Source organism: Pristiophorus japonicus, chromosome 14 (assembly GCF_044704955.1).
Source record: "Pristiophorus japonicus isolate sPriJap1 chromosome 14, sPriJap1.hap1, whole genome shotgun sequence".
Taxonomy (NCBI): domain Eukaryota; kingdom Metazoa; phylum Chordata; class Chondrichthyes; family Pristiophoridae; genus Pristiophorus; species Pristiophorus japonicus.
This window is the reverse complement of record NC_091990.1, coordinates 92181088-92203541: the sequence shown is the minus strand read 5'-3', so window position 1 is coordinate 92203541 and position 22454 is coordinate 92181088. Positions and strand designations below refer to the sequence as shown.

At 45.2% G+C, this 22454-nt stretch overlaps 1 protein-coding gene across 3 annotated transcripts in view; it reads right to left on the bottom strand.

Moving 5' to 3' along the window:
- The window catches only part of LOC139279980 (diacylglycerol kinase zeta-like), a 521188-nt gene that overhangs the window by 3532 nt on the left and 495202 nt on the right, over positions 1-22454 (bottom strand). For all 3 annotated transcript variants that reach the window (XM_070899368.1, XM_070899369.1, XM_070899370.1), the window contains 2 exons: positions 21753-21789; positions 20064-20163 (listed from right to left, as the gene is read on the bottom strand). In XM_070899368.1, the coding sequence (XP_070755469.1) occupies positions 20064-20163; positions 21753-21789 (137 nt within the window). The remainder of the gene's footprint in view (positions 1-20063; positions 20164-21752; positions 21790-22454) is intronic.

The following is a 22454-nucleotide window of genomic DNA, read 5'->3' as shown; positions in this document are numbered from 1 at the left end:
GTGAAATGTCCTTTAATTGAGCTGCATTCAGCACGAGGTGTAAAAGCTGGAGTTTGTATGGATAGGGGGAGCTGTGATCCTGTCATTGTGACACCAGTGCCCGAGGTCAAACGATTCTCCCTGCCAGCTGGATAATAGCCATTAACGGCCTCCATAGCTCTCAAAAAGCCTCAAATCTGTTAGGCTCTCTCCATTACCCTCATGCTTCTCCCTCCAAGAGGCCAACGGAACAGACCATTGGAGCAAATCAAATCTCAATCCCTTACTTTAGAGAAGTGAAAAAAACCCTTCTCTTTTAAAAACTAAACTAAGTTCCTTGTAACTCTCGAGTGTTTTGGCAGAATATTAAAAGGAGCAGCAATATTTTCTTGTGGTTTATTTGGAAAAAAAAAAATTCATTCATAGAAATTAAAGTCTTGTTGTTAGCCCACATCACGTTTGAAATATTGTACTAGGGCTAACTTGATTGAAGAAATGCTTGAGGGGAAAAAACAGGCCAGCATCAAACAGTTTTCAGATTTCCGTATAATTGCCAGTTGAGACTGATGATCGCTATAGCACAGAAACTTCCAGCAACCCTTTCTGCTGCTCTAATAAGTTCAAAATACTAAACTGTGCAGTCTACAGTCGGACATTTTCAGCGATTCATTCCCTACAGTTATGAATTGGAGGGGAAACCCCAGATCATACATCGGATAACCCTGCATATTACGTGGCATGACTACCCGGTCATACAGAATAGACCCGAAGGTTAGAAACATTATGGGGTTTTCCAGTTCTTCCTTAAATTGCTATAAATATTCTTGACTTCCGTCCAAGAACCTTTTGCAACATCCTAGTACCATCGAAATCAAAAAGAAACTAACTTGCAAACGTTTACCAAAATCCAGTAAATAATTATAGCACCAAGCTCATTACTTTTACAAAGGGCAAATTATGTTCCCTGGAAGGTTCCATTAACATTTCTAGGGCAGACTTGCTTATTGGTCCTCATAATTTAAATTCAACATTGAACTATGCTTGTGCTGCTTATTTTATTTTTGCTGGTTATGAAAAGAATTCGGGAGCTGGAGAGAGCTTTTTGTGTTGAAGCTACTGATATTTTCTACGGTTTTGTTTTCTCTTTTCGCACAAGGTATCAGGAGTCTCCGTGTCAAATGCCGCTGAACCGGGCCACCCACGGATTCATCTGTCCTAGCTCATGACAAATGAGTGACAGGTGAGAAAGAGCCATCCTGTGGAGGAACACCCTTGCTTTCCTTTAAGTGCTTTAGCCTGCTTCAAAGTCAACAAGCGAGAATCTCTCCAGGACAGGGATGAAACCCCACTCTGGCTGACTATATTAATGAGATGGATCTAACCACACCTCCCTCCCAGCCTCCCCCACACACACATATCCCCACCGCCATCCCCAAAATGGAAACTTTTCACGCTGGCAGGTGAACTCCACACATTGTGTGAGAATGAGCACTAAAAGAAAACAACTTCCTGAACAACTGTTCAGCCACCTATTCCTTTCGCCTGGGGTTTCTGGTTTTGGGACTGGTTGCAATAAAAATGTAAAATGTGTGCCCATGACTTACAATGGCATCTGCAGCTCTTTGGGCTCTGTGCAAAGAAGCAGAAACTACCATTGTACAAAGCATCTACAGAGCTTATGTGCTTATGCCCCACCCCCACCACAGTGACTATACTGAACCCACAAAGAAGGTAGTCAAGGCTTCAGTGAGGCCTGGCACTAGAGCCATATTTTTCTCAACAGGCTTTTTATCTAACTACTGTCTCTTAATACTGATTTCTCACAGTTTCCAGTGGTTGCTATAGCAATCATACAAGAGAGGTTTATAATGTGGTGAATGCTTACAATTTTCCATGCCAGGCTAAATTTGGGCCTACAATGGACCTTCTCACACAGAGGTGTAGGATTTAACACTTTGCAAGTAACTGAACTGATTCTCCACCAATGTGTGTTGATTCTTACAGTAATAGAAGGAATTTCTGAATGCGCTCGTGGAGTGAAGCACCCCACTGTTCCTCCATTGGACGAGACAGCGAGGATTAATGACACTAAAAGCTTCGTGGGCATACCTACGCAGTCTGGTGGTGCAGTGCATCAATGTATGAGCATACCCGGCCCCACTCACCCCCTCCCCCACCCCCTACGACGTCATTCAACACAACTGGATGCTCTGGCGACAGAGTTCACAACTTCAGTCAGACGTCGAAGTGAAATATTCGTCTGTAGGCAGGGGCTGGAAATTGTGCTTTGGGGAGAGGTATTTCCTGTTTTGGAATGGAAAGTTGGAGAAGTACCCGAGAGCAAGGAAGGAACTCGCATTTATATAATATCCTTCATGACCTCAGGACATTCCAAGTGTTGTACAGCCAGTGAAATGTAGTCACTGTTGCAATGTTGGGAAACGTGGCAGCCAATTTGTGCACAATGTCCCACAAATAGCAATGAGCTAATGGCCAGATCGGGATAAGGTCCTACGAGACGAATTTAGCGAGCTAGGAGCTAAATTAAAAAGTAGGATCTCAAAAGTAGTAATCTCAGGATTGCTACCAGTGCCACGTGCTAATCAGAGTAAGAATTGCAGGATAGCTCAAATGAATATGTGGCTTGAGGAGTGGTGCAAAAGGGAGGGATTCAAATTCCTGGGACATTGGAACCAGTCCTGGGGGAGCTGGGACCAGTACAAACTGGACAGTCTGCACCTGGGCAGGACCGGAACCAATGTCCAAGGGGGAGTGTTTACTAGTGCTGTTGGGGAGGCGTTAAACTAACATGGCAGGGGGATGGGAACCTACTGCTGGAGACAGAGGGAAATAAAATGGAGGCAGAAGAAAAAGATAGAAAGGAGTAGTAAAAGTGGAGGACAGAGAAACCCAAGGCAAAAAACAAAAAGGGCCACACTACAGCAAAATTCTAAAAAGGCAAGCCTGAAGGCTCTGTGCCTCAATGCGAGGAGTATTCGGAATAAGGTGGACGAATTAACTGGGCAGACAGCAGTTAATGGGTATGACGTAATTGGAATCACGGAGACATGGCTCCAGGGTGACCAAGGCTGGGAACTCAACATCCAGGGGTATTTAGGAAGGATAGGCAGAGAGGAAATGGAGGCGGGGTGGCGTTGCTGGTTAAAGAGGAAATTAATGCAATAGTAAAGAGGGACATTAGCCTGGACGATGTAGAATCGGTATGGGTGGAGCTGCGGAATACCAAAGGGCAGAAAACACTAGTGGGAGTTGTGTACAGACCACCAAACAGTAGTAGTGAGGTTGGGGACAGCAACAAACAAGAAATAAGGGATGTGTGCAATAATGGTACAGCAGTTATCATGGGCGACTTTAATCTACATATTGATTGGGCTAACCAAACTGGTAGCAATGCGGTGGAGGAGGATTTCCTGGAGTGTATTAGGGATGGTTTTCGAGACCAATATGTCGAGGAACCAACTACTGGCCATCCTAGACTGGGTGATGTGTAATGAGAAGGGACTAATTAGCAATCTTGTTGTGCGAGGCCCCTTGGGGAAGAGTGATCATAATATGGTAGAATTGTTTATTAAGATGGAGGGTGACACAGTTAATTCGGAAACTAGGGTCCTGAACTTAAGGAAAGATAACTTCGACGGTATGAGGTGTGAATTGGCTAGAATAGACTGGCAAAGGATACTTAAAGGGTTGACGGTGGATAAGCAATGGCAAACATTTAAAGATCACATGGATGAATTTCAGCAATTGTACATCCCTGTCTGGAGTAAAAATAAAATGAAGAAGGTGGCTCAACCGTGGCTAACGAGGGAAATTAAGGATAGTGCTAAAACCAAGGAAGAGGCATATAAATTGGCTAGAAAAAGCAACAAACCTGAGGACTGGGAGAAATTTAGAATTCAACAGAGGAGGACTAAGGGTTTAATTAAGAGGGGGGAAATAGAGTACGAGAGGAAGCTTGCAGGGAACATAAAAACTGACTGCAAAAGCTTCTATAAATATGTGAAGAGAAAAAGATTAGTGAAGACAAACGTTGGTCCCTTGCAGTCGGATTCAGGTGAATTTATAATGGGAAACAAAGAAATGGCAGACTAATTGAACAAATATTTCGGTTCTGTCTTCACGAAGGAAGACACAAATAACCTTCCGAATGTACTAGGGGACAGTGGGTCTAGTGAGAAGTAGGAACTGAAGGATAGCCTTATTAGGCGGGAAATTGTGTTAGGGAAATTGATGGGATTGAAGGCCGATAAATCCCCGGGGCCTGATAGTCTGCATCCCAGAGTACTTAAGGAAATGGCCCTAGAAATAGTGGATGCATTGGTGATCATTTTCCAACAGTCTATCGACTCTGGATCAGTTCCTATGGACTGGAGGGTAGCTAACGTAACACCACTTTTTAAAAAGGAGGGACAGAGAAAACGGGTAATTATAGCCTGACATCAGTAGTGGGGAAAATGTTGGAATCAATCATTAAGGATGAAATAGCAGCGCATTTGGAAAGCAGTGACAGGATCGGACCGAGTCAGCATGGATTTATGAAAGGGAAATCATGCTCGACGAATCTTCTGGAATTTTTTGAGGATGTAATTAGCAGAGTGGACAAGGGAGAACCAGTGGATGTGGTGTATTTAGACTTTCAAAAGGCTTTTGACAAGGTCCCGCACAAGAGATTGGTGTGCAAAATCAAAGCACATGGTATTGGGGGTAATGTACTGACGTGGGTAGAGAACTGGTTGGCAGACAGGAAGCAGAGAGTCGAGATAAACGGGTCCTTTTCAGAATGGCAGGCAGTGACTAGTGGAGTGCCGCAGGGCTCAGTGCTGGGACCCCAGCACTTTACAATATACATTAACGATTTAGATGAAGGAATTGAGTGTAATATCTCCAAGTTTGTAGATGACACTAAACTGGATGGCGGTGTGAGCTGTGAGGAGGACACCAAGAGGCTGCAGGGTGACTTGGACAGGTTAGGTGAGTGGGCAAATGCATGGCAGATGCAGTATCATGTGGATAAATGTGAGGTTATCCATTTTGGGGGCAAAAACAAGGCGGCAGAATATTATCTGAATGGTGACAGATTAGGAAAAGGGGAGGTGCAATGAGACCTGGGTGTCATGGTACATCAGTCATTGAAAGTTGGCATGCAGGTACAGCAGGCGCTGAAGGCGGCAAATGGTATGTTGGCCTTCATAGCTAGGGGATTTGAGTATAGGAGCAGGGAGGTCTTACTGCAGTTGTACAGGGCCTTAGTGAGACCTCACCTGGAATATTGTGTTCAGTTTTGGTCTCCTAATCTGAGGAAGCACGTTCTTGCAATTGAGGGAGTGCAGCAAAGGTTCACCAGACTGATTCCAGGGATGGCTGGACTGTCATAGGAGAGGAGACTGGATCAACTGGGCCTTTATTCACTGGAGTTTAGAAGGATGAGAGGGGATCTCATAGAAACGTATAAGATTCTGACTGGACTGGACAGGTTAGATGCAGGAAGAATGTTCCCGATGTTGGGGAAGTCCAGAACCAGGGGACATAGTCTTAGGATAAGAGGTAGGCCATTTAGGACTGAGATGAGGAGAAACTTCTTCACTCAGAGAGTTGTTAACCTGTGGAATTCCCTGCCGCAGAGAGTTGTTGATGACAGGTCATTGGATATATTCAAGAGAGAGTTAGATATGGCCCTTATGGCTAAGGGGATCAAGGGGTATGGAGAGAAAGCAGGAAAGGGGTACTGAGGGAATGATCAGCCATGATCTTATTGAAGGGCGGTGCAGGCTCGAAGGGCTGAATGGTGTACTCCTGCACCTATTTTCTATGTTTCTATCTGTTTTTTTTTAAATAGTGTTGGTTAAGAGATAGATATTGGCCAGGACATGTGGGAAAACTCCCTTGCTTTTCTTCTAAATAGTCCCATGGGATCTTTTATGTCCACCCGAGAGGGCAGACAAGACCTCGGTTTAACGTCTCATCGGAAAGACGGCACCTCCAACAGTGCAGCACTTGCTCCCTATTGGACTGAGGTATGAGCTTAGATTTTTGTGCTCAAGTCTCTTGAGTTGGACTTGAAACCACAACTTTCTGAATCAGAGGTAAGAGTGCTACCACCGAGCCACAGCTGAAACTTAATCACCTAACTGTGAGGCAAATTATGGAAAGATAGACAGAATAACCTTCTGAAGCAAAAGCACCTTCACTGTATAACCTTAGTAAGATGTCCTGGGATCACTACTTTGTATTGAGAAGTGACTTGAATTCAGATGCTAAAAGTCATCTCTGTGCCCTCCTCCATCCTAAACATCGAAGAGTTTGGTACAACCTACAATAATAATTGAGATGCATCTTGAACTAAGGTCTCTATGTTACTGTGGGCAACCAACAAAGCTACTTAAAGGGTGGACCTGAATGAGGAGTGATCAGCTGAACCAGTCTGAGAGATTTCTGGAAAAAAATCAGATCCAAATAAAGATTTCTAAATAGTTTTCTTCAGATGGTCTCACAAAATACCTTTCTGGAGGATCAGAAAGGCTATTTATAAAGCACCAAAATTCAAAAGAGAAATTCATATCCTAATGCTAATAAGGAACTCTGCAGCAGCTCGTACATTGGAATGCACATGCGCTCTCATATGCACATGTACGTACATACATGATACATATGCACGCATGCATACATGTGCACATACATATGCATGTATACACATACATTAAGTCAAATCTCATTATTACAAATATATGGACATGGGGGGGTGAAATTCATCTTGAGCAACAATACAAACCGACCAATAGCGAATCGGCAGCATTGACCATAGAGGTAAGAAAAATCGCGCAGAGTGTAAAACAGGTAGCCAATTTATCATCTGTTTGGCACTGCCACCCCAGACGAATTTCACCCTCATGGTTCTCCCGGTTAGAAATTCACCCTCACTGATGTACTCACTGGGATCAAGAGGATGGGCAATGGGACCTGCTCCCAGACCAGTGCTAATCATGTCCTTAGCTGTCAGCTAGGTGCGTTGCAGGGGCCCAGGACAATTCTCCCTTATTTTCCTTTCCACCCTGGGGTTGGGAGGCAGCTTATTACAATGATGCGGTTGAGAATGTAAACTTTGTGTGGGTGAAGAGTTGTTTTGCTTCTATGCTGTAGCAACATATGGCAAGCTACTGCATCACTGAGGATCAGGATACATGAGTTCTGCATGGTGCCGGCCCAAAACATTGTGTAAGTAGGTCAACACAAGAGAGTAGTGCAAAAGTTTATGGAATAATAGTTTGACTTTGTATATGTATTATCGTGACTATTGAGGCAAGGGCTGAGACTCTTAGTTTCGCTCTTCCTTTCCGCATTCATGAATACTCTTGTGTTGATAGATACCAATAGCAACACTTTGACCACTAGCCTTCTCTTTCAGCATTGTCCTGGGTTAGGTACTTTTTTTTGCATTGTGTTTGGAATCGACTTTCGTTGTACCCGTAGACATGCCTACGTGTGGCAAATGAGGCTGTGGGGCCCAGAAGAGCCAAGGGCACGAGGCTGCGGGGCCCAGAAGAGCCAAGGGCACAAGGCAGCACGGGCCAGCCCATACTGCGATGTGTGCGCACAATAGGTCCGTGCAGCAGAGCAGGTTTCCAGTCGTCCTGGTTAACCCTTGCCACTGGATAAATGCCTAGCTCTGTCAAGCCCGTGTGTTGGCTGATGTGCAACGGTGACCACACGTTAAAAAAATCCACGCATAGGCATCTTCCACCCCTTCAATTGGAGTTCAGGATTGGAATATTGGGTCCTTCATTGAAACATCTGTGAACTCATGTGGAAGCAAGTCATCCTCGTTTGTGGGTACGTCTATGATGACGATGAGATGCCTCTACATTTTCTCTTCAGCTATTTGTTTTTCTAAGTAGGGTCATTCTGCCAGGGTACAAACAGACTACAGGGCAGAAACGGCCATTTGAACTAATCACAATACACACAGGATACTGCGATAGTGGCTCTACCATTTAATGGCAGCCTCTGGGAACATCCAAATGAACTCCACATTGGCAGGGTGGATAAACATCAGGAAAGACTGGAATTCTGCGTGACGGCCTGTGCAGTGCGTGGCAGAGCGTGCCACTTATTATCATCATCATACTGCCTCCTTCAGTAGCTGGGAGTAGGGTAAGTAAGTAAAGAGTGGGCTTTGCCTTAACTCTTACAATGCTGGCAATGATATATGCTGAGTTAAGGGATTACCACATGTTAAAACCCAGCACAACACATTAAAATTGGTTTGACCTTTAACCCAATGACACTTTGCCCTCATCTGACAGGTAAAATGACACCTCACAGACAGCAGAGATTTCAGAAATGCTAACCTGTGGAATCCACATACAGATTAGTGTTTATGAGGAGGTGACACTGAAGGATCAGTTCTCCCAATTGTTTCCACCTGGTGGGTTATTAATAACAGGGCCAGTACAGATTCCAGATGGTGGGATTTTTTTTTCTCTCCTCTTGTTTTCGAAACTCCATCTGGCAATTTTCTTCCTTAATAATAGCTCCTAACTAATTTCAAAATGGTCCTCGCAATATTTACCCCATCATTTGGCATTTCTACCCAAGTCACATCGACATTAATTTAGCTGTCTTGCACGAAGCCATCTGGGTTCTCACAGAAAAAGGCCTTGACCTTCCCGAGTGTTGTACAGTCTGTTAATGGAAGGTCAGACTTCCAACCCTTTTTTATATATAGGGGCTGTCGCTTTGACTTTGCTCTGAATTAGCGGCAGCTCCAGATTACAGGCTGCAATCTAAATACCAACCATTTATTTGGAAGGAGTTGTCACACACTGCAAATCATGTGGGCAGCTGACTCTGCCCCCTGTACCCCATCCCAACATGAGGCTATTCAGTGTTCACAGCACAATATAAAACTCTGTGCGAGGACGAAGAGTGACAGTTCACAAAGCCTCTTCTTTCCCATGGACACCTGCATTGGTGGACAAACGAGCTGTGGAGCAGTAAAACACAGAATCACGTCTCAAGCAGTTTCTAATGTTAGCCTGAGCTTCCAGGAGGAAAAAGCATCAAGTCTAAGCTGCCTGGTTTGCGATAAAGAGGGAAAGATAGACCAGAGAAAGAGAGTGAGAGAGACAGACAGTCAAGATGAAGATGGAAAGAGACAGACAAGAATACATAGAGGTTCACCCCAGGCCCACTTTCATACACATCCTCCCAGTAGCTGCTTAAAGAGCAGAACAAGCAGAAGATTGGGAGCAGGTCATCTGACCTGCTAAGTCAAGCACGATGTGACAGTAAAACATTTTTGTGAAATGGGCAAGAAAAAATAAGTGGGTGCTGTGCTCACAGACCTGTACTGAAAACGAACGTTAGGGTATCGGATTGTCTCTCTGGCATAACTCGCCCTTTAATCTTTCCTCCGTCCTTGTGGGGAAATGCCTGACCTCCTGGAGACAGCACAGGTAAGTCAGCGGGTGAGGTAGGGAACAAGTGAATTCCAATCCCAGCTTCACACCAATAACAATGCTGTTTGGGTCTCCGTAAATCGGAATTTGCATTCCTAAGCCAATCATTTTGTTTTACTGCCTCCGCTGGGAATTTTATCTTCCTCAGAAGCTGGTGGTGAGTATCTGAAATCTGAACTGATCCGCTCTAGACTAATTCGGAAAATAATCAAAACAAAAATTTGATAATGGGCAAAATCAGAATAATTCGGATTGAGATCTGACTGCAAAACTAATTCCAAATGAAAATAGATCCAGAGCAGTACTATGATCAACATACAAATATCAACGCAGAGCAACTAGCAGCCAGGGTTGGCATGTACACTGCAGTTTCATTATATCCTGGCTTTTGTTTGCAGTGGGATTATGTGAAGCACATTTACTTCCACAGGCTCAGTTTCAGAGTAGGGAGAGGCATTGAAAGCAAATGGACTGCCTCAGGCGAAATCTCATTGTGTAAAACAGCTGATTAATTAGGGGAAACAGCAATCAGCAGGCTTCATGCTGAAGGGGGAAAACAAATCAGAAAGCCCAGCAATATAGTAAGCAAATTGATTAACCGTTTATTCCTGAAGTTCAGTAGGGCTCAATCAGGAGCTCACTGCAGCACGGCACTTCCACTGGTTTTTTTATGGGTGAAGTGCTTCTTTCCAAGGAATGTTCACCTCATTTTTCTTAGGTTTCCTCGTGCAGCGGTACTTTTCCAATTCACACACCATCCATGCAAAGGGGCCAACCTGATTCCAGCCCCAATAAAGTAGCCAATAACCTCCCTTTGGCTTTCCCCCTCCTGTCAAGGTTGAGCCCTGCTATTGGTCCGTGCCTCCCGGTGATGGCATGGCTTGAGATCAGGAGCTCGGTCAGGTGGAGGATCATGGGCAGGGACTGTTGGACATCCCAGAGAGTTGCATGTTGGACATCTTGGAGAGTCAAGGGTTACTAATCGAACTTCCTTGTACCTTACAACAAAAGGCTTTCCAATATGGAATAGCAGCAGGGCCCATGAGAAGAAAGTATAAGAACATAAGAATTAGGAACAGGAGTAGGCCATCTAGCCCCTCGAGCCTGCTCCGCCATTCAACAAGATCATGGCTGATCTGGCCGTGGACTCAGTTCCACTTACCTGCCTGCTCCCCATAACCCTTAATTTCCTTATTGGTTAAAAATCTATCTATCTGTGATTTGAATACATTCAATGAGCTAGCCTCAACTGCTTCCTTGGGCAGAGAATTCCACAGATTCACAACCCTCTGGGATAAGAAATTCCTTCTCAACTCGGTTTTAAATTGGCTCCCCCGTATTTTGAGGCTGTGCCCCCTAGTTCTAGTCTCCCCGACCAGTGGAAACAACCTCTCTGACTCGATCTTGTCTATCCCTTTCATTATTTTAAATGTTTCGATAAGATCACCCCTCATCCTTCTGAAATCCAACGAGTAAAGACCCAGTCTGCTCAATCTATCATCATAAGGTAACCCTGTCATCTCCGGAATCAGCCGAGTGAATCGTCTCTGTACCCGCTCCAAAGCTAGTATATCCTTCCTTAGGTAAGGTGACCAAAACTGCATGCAGTACTCCAGGTACGGCCTCACCAATACCCTATACAGTTGCAGCAGGACCTCCCTGCTTTTGTACTCCATCCCTCTCGCAATGAAGGCCAACATTCTATTCGCCTTCCTGATTACCTGCTGCACCTGCAAACTAACTTTTTGGGACTCATGCACAAGGACCCCCAGGTCCCTCTGCACTGCAGCATGTTGTAATTTCTCCCCATTCAAATAATATTCCCTTTTACTGTTTTTTCCCCCCAAGGTGGATGACCTCACATTTTCCGACATTGTATTCCATCTGCCAAACCTTCGCCCATTCGCTTAACCTATCTAAATCTCTTTGCAGCCTCTCTGTGTCCTCTACACAACATGCTTTCCCACTAATCTTTGTGTCATCTGCAAATTTTGTTACACTACACTCTGTCCCCTCTTCCAGGTCATCTATGTATATTGTAAACAGTTGTGGTCCCAGCACCGATCTCTGTGGCACACCACTAACCACCGATTTCCAACCCGAAAAGGACTCATTTATCCCGACTCTCTGCTTTCTGTTAGCCAGCCAATTCTCGATCCATGCTAATACATTTCCTCTGACTCCGCGTACCTTTATCTTCTGCAGTAACCTTGTGTGGCACCTTATCGAATGCCTTTTGGAAATCTAAATACACCACATCCAGCGGTACACCTCTATCCACCATGCTCGTTATATCCTCAAAGAATTCCAGTAAATTAGTTAAACATGATTTCCCTTCATGAATCCATGTTGCGTCTTCTTGATTGCACTATTCCTATCTAGATGTCCCGCTATTTCTTCCTTAATGATAGCTTCAAGCATTTTCCCCACTACAGATGTTAAACTAACCGGCCTACAGTTACCTGCCTTTTGTCTGCCCCCTTTTTTAAACAGAGGCGTTACATTAGCTGCTTTCCAATCCGCTGGTGCCTCCCCAGAGTCCAGAGAATTTTGGTAGATTATAACGAATGCATCTGCTATAACTTCCGCCATCTCTTTTAATATCCTGGGATGCATTTCATCCGGACCAGGGGACTTGTCTACCTTAAGTCCCATTAGCCTATCCAGCACTACCCCCCCTAGTGATAGTGATTATCTCAAGGTCCTCCCTTCCCACATTCCCGTGACCAGCAATTTCTGGCATGGTTTTTGTGTCTTCCACTGTGAAGACTGAAGCAAAATAATTGTTTAAGGTCTCAGCCATTTCCACGTTTCCCATTATTAAATCCCCCTTCTCATCTTCTAAGGGACCAACATTTTACTTTAGTCACTCTTTTCCATTTTATATATCGGTAAAAGCTTTTACTATCTGTTTTTATGTTTTGCGCAAGTTTACTTTCGTAATCTATCTTTCTTTTCTTTATTGCTTTCTTAGTCATTCTATGCTGTCGTTTAAAATTTTCCCAATCCTCTAGTTTCCCACTAACCTTGGCCACCTTATACGCATTGGTTTTTAATTTGATACTCTCCCTTATTTCCTTGGTTATCCACGGCTGGTTATCCCTTCTCTTACCGCCGTTCTTTTTCACTGGAATATATTTTTGTTGAGCACTATGAAAGAGCTCCTTAAAAGTCCTCCACTGTTCCTCAATTGTGCCACCGTTTAGTCTGTGTTCCCAGTCTACTTTAGCCAACTCTGCCCTCATCCCACTGTAGTCCCCTTTGTTTAAGCATAGTACGCTCGTTTGAGACACTACTTCCTCACCCTCAATCTGTTTACAAATTCAACCATACTGTGATCACTCATTCCGAGAGGATCTTTTACTCGGAGATCGTTTATTATTCCTGTCTCATTACACAGGATCAGATCTAAGATAGCTTGCTCCCTTGTAGATTCTGTAACATACTGTTCTATGAATTCCTCCTCAAGGCTACCCCGTGCGATTTGATTTGACCAATCGATATGTAGGTTAAAATCCCCCATGATTACTGCCATTCCTTTTTCACATGCCTTCATTATTCCCTTGATTATTGCCCGCCCCACCATGAAGTTATTATTTGGGGGCCTATAAACTACTCCCACCAGTGACTTTTTCCCCTTACTATCTCTAATCTCCACCCACAATGATTCAACATTTTGTTCATTAGAGCCAATATCGTCTCTCACAACTGCCCTATCATCCTTTATTAACAGAGCTACCCCACCTCCTTTCCCTTCTTGTCTATCTTTCCGAATTGTCAGATACCCCTGTATGTTTAATTCCCAGTCTTGGCCCCCCTGCAACCACGTTTCTGTAATGGCCACCAAATCGTACCCATTTGTAATGATTTGTGCCGACAACTCATTTACTTTATTTCGAATGCTGCGTGTGTTTAGGTAGAGTGTTTTAGTACTAGTTTTTAAAACCATGATTTTTAGTTTTGACCCCTCCTGCAGTCCCTTTATATTCATACATATTGTCCCTTCCTGTCACCTTGTGGTTTACACTTACTCCAGTGCTACTCTGCTCTGTTGCCTCCTGCCTTTTGCATTCTTTCTTGGGGTCCTGTTCATCTGAGTTCTCACCCACTCTAACTAGCTCAGAGCCCTCTCCTGGGTTCCAAATAGTCCTTGCATTGAGGCACCGAGCTTTCATGCTTGCCTTTTTATTACACTTTGACCCTTTAGAATTTTGCTGTACAGTGGCCCTTTTTGTTTTTTGCCTTGGGTTTCTCTGCCCTCCACTTTTACTCATCTCCTTTCTGTCTTTTGCTTTTGTCTCCATTTTTTTCCCTCTGTCTCCCTGCATTGGTTCCCATTCCTCTGCCATATTAGTTTAACTCCTCCCTAGCAGCACTAGCAAACACTTCCCCCTCAGACATTGGTTCCGGTCCTGCCCAGGTGCAGACCGTCCGGTTTGTACTGGTCCCACCTCCCCCAGAACCGGTTCCAATGCCGCAGGAATTTGAATCCCTCCCTGCTGCACCACTGCTCAAGTCACGTATTCATCTGAGCTATCCTGCGATTCCTACTCTGACTAGCTCGTGGCACTGGTAGCAATCCTGAGATTACTACTTTTAAGGTCCTATGTTTAAATTTAGCTCCTAGCTCCTTAAATTCGTCTCGTAGGGCCTCATCCCTTTTTTTAAACCTATAACGTTGGTACCAATGTGCACCACGACAATTGGCTGTTCACCCTCCCTTTTCAGAATGTCCTGCACCCGCTCCGAGACATCCTTGACCCTTGCACCAGGGAGGCAACATACCATCCTGGAGTCTCGGTTGCGGCCGCAGAAACGCCTATCTATTCCCCTTACGATTGAATCCCCTATTACTATCGCTCTCCCACTCTTTTTCCTGCCCTCCTGTGCAGCAGAGCCAACCATGGTGCCATGAGCTTGGCTGCTGCTGCCCTCCCCTGATGAGTCATATGGCTTAACTTCTGCTTTTAATGTCTGAGTATTAGCTACAAGAAATATTTGTGCAATGAAATAAGTGACTGGGACAACATTAACCATGGGTGATTAAAGTATATCTTTACTGGCTGGTGTAATATACATAGGTAGGGACCGGGGTCCATTAACTATAGTATAGCAGAATGTTTAGGTAGATAAACTGTCAATAAAACTACTCCCCAAAGGATTCGAGAACAGTTAGGGTCAGGAAGCCTTGTTTGAGAAAAGTATCTTTGAAGTAAACAACTGCGACTGTTTAGGTGAATAGACTGTTTTCAAAGAATTCAGGAACAGATACGTCACGAGGTCTTATTAGTGATGAGTACCTTGGAAGTAGGAAAACTAAGGTATATAAAGGAACATGCATTTCAACAGTTATTTGGGGGGTTCGAAAGATAGTGAAACCGAAGTGCTTCAGTCTGTATACAATTAGATTGATCACCTATGCTGTATATGAATAAAGTTGTTCTGAATACTCCACCATCAAGTGTCTTGAAGCATGTTGTTGTGAATCATAGAAGGAAGGAGGTTGACTAACAGTTGATCTTAACAGGGACCAGCACGGTGTGCTGCACCATCTGCACTTTCACTTTATTTACAATAACTCTTTGTCCAGAAGATACACCTTCACAGAAACAATTTGTTTTTTTTTTGGGGGTGGGGGGGGGAATTGTCAACAATCCACTGATTACTGCTGCTACAAGAAGTAAATGTTGGATTTTAATTGGGTGCAAATTCCAAACTATGGTATCCAAATGTACTCCCTTCCAAGTTGTCAACTTCCCTTTGAAATATGGTTGCAACATCGCCAGAGGCTGCTACCTCTGCAATATTGGATGCTGCAGCTTTATATCCATCTAGAATTGACTAGCCGAAGGCATGTTGGGAGCAAGTGATGCTGATCCATCCCGCCATTTGAACCTTAACCTCTGGGACACAGTGGGGCGGACACCAGCCGCCAGCATGTGGTGGAGAGCCATTCCGCTGTGCCAACATACAGCCCGGCAATATTTCTCAACCCCTCCAATCCCTTCAGCTGCTCCTACTCTCCCATACTGCTAGCCCAGGGAGAAGGTGGGAGCGTTAAACACACGTCAATGAAGTGGGAGAAAAGGATTTGGACACGGACATGGTTTGGTGGTATCAACTGGCAGACAGGACCAACTCAATACCGCACAGCTACAATACTGAATCTGGGGCTTCATTGAGATGTCCATAACCAGTCAACAGCAGCACAATAGCAGATTCAAGGAGTCAAAATAAAGACTACTACGGGCTAGAAATTCGCCGATTTTACGACCGGGTTTTTGGTGCTATTTCGCCTTTTTTGCGGAAAACTCGGTCGGCGGAAAATTCGCTGACGTTTTGCGGCGGCAGTTTTCAAATACTGCTGGAGAGGAGCGCCGCCGTGCAAGACCCAAAATATCACTTTAACCAACTCTGCGCATCCATATTTTGCGCAAAAAATACCGACAGGGAAAAAGCTGTGTTGCAGCCCTTGGATCAGTGGTAAGCATGAAGACCCGCACAAAAGGTAAGTTAAAGTTTTTATTTTTTAATTATTTTCCAGCAATTCGCTAGATAAGTGTCTTGTGCCAGCTTATGGTCTACAGGGCAGTAATAATACCCGCCCTCCTATATGCCTCAGAAGCGTGGACCATATTCAGCAGACACCTCAAAGCGCTGGAGAAGTACCACCAGGGCTGCCTCCGCAAGATCCTGCAAATCCACTGGGAGGATAGACGCACCATCAGTGTTCTCGATCAGGCCAACATCCCCAGCATCGAAGCACTGACCACACTCGACCAGCTCCGTTGGGCGGGCCACATTGTCCTCATGCCCGACAAGAGACTCCCAAAACAAGCGCTCTACTCAGAACTCCTACACGGCAAGCGAGCCCCAGGTGGGCAGAGGAAACGTTTCAAGGACACCTTCAAAGCCTCCTTGATAAAGTGCAACATCCCCACCAACACCTGAGAATCCCTGGCCCAAGACCGCCCTAAGTTGAGGAAGAGCATCTGGGAGGGCGCTGAGCACCTCGAGTCTAATCGCCGAGAGCAAGCAGAAACCAAACGCAGTCTGCGGAAGGAGCATGCGTAAAACCAGACTACCCACTCACCCTTTCCTTCAACCACTGTTTGTCCCACCTGAGACAGGGACTGTAATTATAGTCATTTGAGAACTCACTTTTAGAGTGTAAGCAAGTCTTCCTCAATTTCGAGGGGCTGCCTGTGATGAAGATGATGATGATGATGAAGTGTCTTGTAAATGTTGTATGAATTTTTTTTTCCAATTTATTTTTAGGTGTTTTTCTGCCCTCCCAACGGCCAACTCGCAGTGGTATCGGCCTTGGACTAAAGTTGGCGAGGATCGCGGTTTGCGCCGTGAATCCTCGTGCAACGCCGATTTTTACCGCTGCACAAATTAAGGCCCGAATTCACGGCCTGATTGCGATGACGGTAATTTTGGCAAAAAAATACCGTTATCGCTAAGAACCGAATTTCATTTAATTTCTTTCATGTCAATGTTGTGTCTCTAGATGCCATTACCACGCTTCACAAATATAACACGATGCAATATTAAATAACTGTCACTTATTTGAAGAACAACAATGTTGCATCAACCTCTATATCATATTGATCTGGGGTCCAATTGACATGTCACATCTTTGGATTTAACACTTGTGACACTCTTGTGTGCAGCAAATGTAATCCCAAAAATGTTCTCTCATGTCTACAGGAATCTTATAGCCATATGCACATGACAAATCTGGAACTCTCTCCCCAAAAGTCTGTGGATGCTGGGATAATTGGAGCTTTCAGATCAATAGATTATTTTTTTTAGGTAAGGGTATCAAAGGATATGGAACTAAGGCCGGTAAAGGGAGTTGAGATGTGGATCAGCCACGCGGAGAGACTGGAAAAGCTGGGATTGTTCTCAGAGCAGAGAAGGTCAAGGGGACATTTAATAGAGGCGTTCAAAATTATGAGCTGTTTTCTGATAGAGAAGCTAGGGAGAATCTGTTTTCACTGGCAGGAGGTTGAAGTTAATTGGCAAAAGAACCAAAGGAAAGATGAGGGGACATTTTTTTTACATAATGAGTTATGATCTGGAATGCATTGGCTGAATGGGTGCTGGAAGCAAATTCAATAGTAACTTTCAAAAGGGAATTGGATATATACTTGAAAAGGAAAAAAATTGAAGGCAAGGGGGAAGGAGCAGGGGAGAGGAACCAATTGGATGGCTCTTTCGAAGAGCCAGCACAGGCACAATGGGCTGAATAGCCTGCTTCCGTGCTGTATGATTCTTTGATCAAACTGAATGATGGCGCAGGTTCGAGCAGCTGAACGGCCTACTTCTGTGCCTATGTTTCTAAGAGGCCTTCTCTACAAGAACATAAGGGACATTAGTCCTAAAAGCTGGTGGCATAAACAAAAACATGTTTTCCCATCATCAATGACAAAAATCCAAAAGCTTTAAAGTTAGAAATATTGGGCCCAAGTTTCCACACGATAAAAAACGGGCACCCCTCCAAACTGGGTGCCCGTTTTTCGCGCCACAAAGTGCACCTAAAAAAACCCTCCGTATTCTCCACCTCCCTGCAGGTCCTCTGGCCCTCGGCGCGGCGCAGCAGGAGCTGTAGGGAGCGGAGCTAGGACCCTGCGCCAAAAACAGTGCCGGGAGCTCTGCACATGCGCGCTACAGTGGGCACGCAAGTGCAGTAGCTCCAGGCGCCCGAAACTGTGTGGGAGGGGCCCGAAGCACGCAGCCCCTAGCCTTGGCCGAATGGCCTCACTGGGGCTGCGTGAATAAGGCTCCTCACACGGCCAGCTCCTGCTTCCTGCCGACTCCCGCTCCTGCTCCCCCCCCCCCCACACCCCGACCCGACCCGACTCGACCCGCCTGTCGCTGCCGCTCCTGCTTCCCCGCCGCTCCTGCTTCCGCCCCCACCCCACCCCCCCGACTGGACTGGACCCGACTCGACCCGTCTGCCGCTGCCGCTCCCACCCGACTCGTCTCTCGCCCCCGGACTGGATCCGACCTGACCTCCCCCTCCCCGATCTGACCTCCCTCTCCCTCCCTCTCTCCCTCTCTCCCCCTCCCTCCCTCTCCGACCCGAACCAAACCTCTCTCCCTGACCCGACCCAACGCCACCTACCTCTGGTGCTGGGGACGGGCCCTGCCCTAAATCTCGGGCCCGGCCCATTCAGCCTTTGGTCCCGATGGCAAACCGCTTCCTAAAGGCCTGCCTGAAGAACTTTCACACAGGTAGGAACATGGTTTATTTAATCTTTTCTTTGCTTATAAATGTTTATTCAGGTTGGATTTATTTGTATAATATTTGTACAAGTATAACTAAGGATTTATTGTAGAATTTAATGACTTCCCTTCCCCTCCCCCCCCACTCCTCCCCTCGTTCCCTACGCCTAATTTGTAACCTGCGCCTGATTTTTTAATGTGTAGAACATGTTTTTTCAGTTCTACAAAAATCTTCACTTGCTCCATTCTAAGTTAGTTTGGAGTACGTTTTCACTGTGGAAACTTTGAAATCAGGAGTCAGTGGCCGGACACGCCCCCTTTTGAAGAAAAAATTCTGTTCCAAAGTAGAACTGTTTTACCTGACTAGAACTGCAGAAAAAAAAATGTGGAGAATTGCGATTTCTAAGATAGTCCGTTCTCCACCAGTTGCTCCTAAAAATCAGGCGCAAATCATGTGGAAACTTGGGCCCAATCTGTGGCTAATGGCACATCTTCTGAGAATTCAAATTGATCCAAGTCATCATTCACGACGATTCATTCACTGATGTTATGTGCACTAAAACTTATGCTGCGTTAAATGCCTTTCAGTTGCATCATTTTTTTTGGGGGGGAATGGGTTCTTTGCAAAGGTACTTTAGAAAAGTAAAAAATTGCAATTTGACAATTTGGCAACTTGGGTACAGAAGTATGATGGTTTTGTTACTAAATTAGTAACTAGTAGTCTACACGAATAATCCAGAGATTGTGAGGTCAAATCCCACCTCGACAGTTTGAGAATTTAAATTCCGTTTAGGAAATCGAGAGGATAAAAAGCCGATGTTAGTAAAAGTGACCATGAAGTTGTCGGATTGTCGTTAAAAACCCAACTGGTTCACTAATGTCCTTTAGGGAAGGAAACCTGCCATCCTTACCCGGTCTGGCCTACATGTGACTCCAGTATCACACCAACATGGCCGACTCTTAACTGCCCTTGGAAGTAGCCTTTTTGTATTGAACTGCTACCACCTTCTCAGGGCATTGAGGACTGGGCAATAAATGCCAGCCTTGCAAGTGATGCCCATGTCTCGAGAATGAACAAAGAAAAAAAGAATTGAGGGCCAATATGCAAGATTCTGTAGTACTACAGGCAGCTGAAACAGGGGGGGGGGGCGGGGGAGAGGGGGTGCAGCAGGAATCGAAGCACAACACACAGTTATTACATAACTAGGATCAGGCGTTTGTTTTTCTACCTCGATACATTGATGGACGAGTACATGGGCAGTTGGACCATTCAAACTGGGCACTTTACAGTCCGAGTTCGTTTGGAATGAATTCGCGGTCATTATTAAACAGAGATGTGGCCCTCCATGCTGTTACTAAAGCTACAACCATTACCTGCAAATCTGTCTTCATCAAGGATGCTCCAGCTTCCACAAGAAAGTGACATATGGTTCGATGTCGGAGTGCAGCTGCTTTGTGTAGGACAGTCTCACCGCTGCGAACAGAAATCATATGTCTGACTTTATACTCCACAGAGCAATTTCTCCCAACACAACATTTTATGGGGTATGGTAGCATAGTGTTTATGTTACTGGACTAGTAATCTAGAGGTCTGGACTAATTATCCAGAGACACTGAGCTCAAATCCCACCATGGCAGCTGGAGGAATTTTAATTCAGTTAATTAACTAAATCTGGAATAAAAAGCTAGTATCAGCAATGGTGACCATGAAACTGCCCGATTGTCGTAAAAACCCATCTGGTTCACTAATGTCCTTTAGGGAAGAAAATCTGCCATTTTGTGACTCCAGACCCGCAATGTGGTTGACGTTTAACTGCCCTCTGAAATGGTGGCTCACCACCACCTTCTCAAGGGCAATTCGGGATGGGCAATGAATGCCAGCCTTGCCAGCGATGCCCACATCCCAGGAATGAATTTTTTAAAAAGCTGCCATTATCCCAGTTACAAACATAGGCCGCAGCAGTAAAGCTCTTACACTTTCAATAGAACTTTGGCTCATTATTTGCCTCTGGAGGTATTAACCTCTCATTATCCTTCCCCCGAGGTCTCTGCCAACCCTGCTCTGAGCCAGCTGTTGGGAGGTGCATGATTAGCAAACTAAGGGGTAACCATGGTTACAATTCTGTCCCCATCCACCTGGCCTCTGGTCAGCGCCTCCCTGTAACAGGAGAGCAGATTATCAACAATTCATCAGCACAGGGGAACAAACCAGTGCCTCCCACTGCTCTGGTACAGTGTATTAGTGTCCCAACGTGTCAGACAACCAGTTGGTTCAATAGCTTTTTTCCAAAATTGGGATCAGCATTGCAAAGTAAACGAGGCAGCAGCTATGGCCTAGAAATTTGATTGCACCTGAAAATGGGCACGCGAGGATGGGGGGCGCACGCTGCACTTGTCTATTCACGTGGCCATAGGAACCATGTGAAGATGGTGATGCCAGCTCATTATAATGAGTTAGGCATGCTCTTTGTTGGCTGCGCACCTGTTTGGGGGGGGACTGGGAAATTGGGCTTGACTGAAGCCATCTAAAGGCTGCCAGCGCCTCTTAAAGGGGAGGTGCACACTAGCTGCAGACAGCAGAGAAAGTTTGTAAGATGAAATGGCTACAGTAGGCTCCTAGGAGTAGGGACATCCTGTTCCCTCCAGAGGGAAGAAAATCCTCCAAGAAACACCTCCAACGCCAGTGAAAAGAGGTTGCAGAGGAGTTCAATGCCAGGAACGTAGCTCCCAGGACATAGCTGCAATGCAGAAAAAAGTTCAATGACCTTGCGGTGCATCTCCAACATGGAAGCAGTCGCCCGCTAGATCGAACCCTTAGGCGAGATCAAATTTCTCGGCCCGTATCACTGAGAGCAAACTGCAGCCCCCAACCAATTGTAGCACATCTTGTTTGGCAGTGATGATAGAAGCACTGTGTCCTACTATTTATTACGGAATGACCATTATTGCTTCAAAGTGACTCCTTAAAACTCCAGCATTTAATCACAAATATATTAAGCAATTAATTTTAACACCAAGGTTAAAAGCTCTCCTGTATTGAAGAAAACAAAGTTCAAATCTTACTTCTCTTTCTCGGTTAGGTCCAGTATTTCTGGAGAGGCTGGGAGGGGAAAAAAGAGAGAAAAGGTTAAATATCACAAAAATCACTCGTGAACGCAGCCCAATAGGAACGCAGCTCCATTGTATCCCTCCGTACATCCATATGTGGAGCCTCATCAGGCAACCTAGCCTCACATGACCCCACAGCGATGGTCTTGATGTGCCCTCAGTGTAATTAGTGCAGATACTCATCTTTTAAATGAAACCTCTCAGTCTCTTATTCAATGTGGAGAACACTGCCAGCACAAAATAACATTTTGGGATAGAGTATTAGAATCATAGAAATCTATAACACAGGAGGAGGCCTTCGGCCCATTGTGTCTGAGCCGGCTGAAAAAGAGCTATCCAGCCTAATGCCACTTTTCATCTCTTGGTTTGTAGCCCTCTAGGTCACGGCACTTCAAGTGCATATCCAAGTACTTTTTAAATGTGATGAGCGTTTCTGCCTCTACCACCCTTTTCAGGCAATGAGTTCCAGACCCCCACCACCCACTGGGTGAAAAAAGTTCTCCTCAACTCCCCTCTAATCCTTCTACCAATTACTTTAAATCTATGCCCCCTGGTAATTGACCTCTCTGCGAAGGGAAATATGTCCTTCGTATCCACTTTATCTCGACCCTTCGATTAAGTCTCGCCTCAGCCGCCTCTGTTCCAAAGAAGCCTATC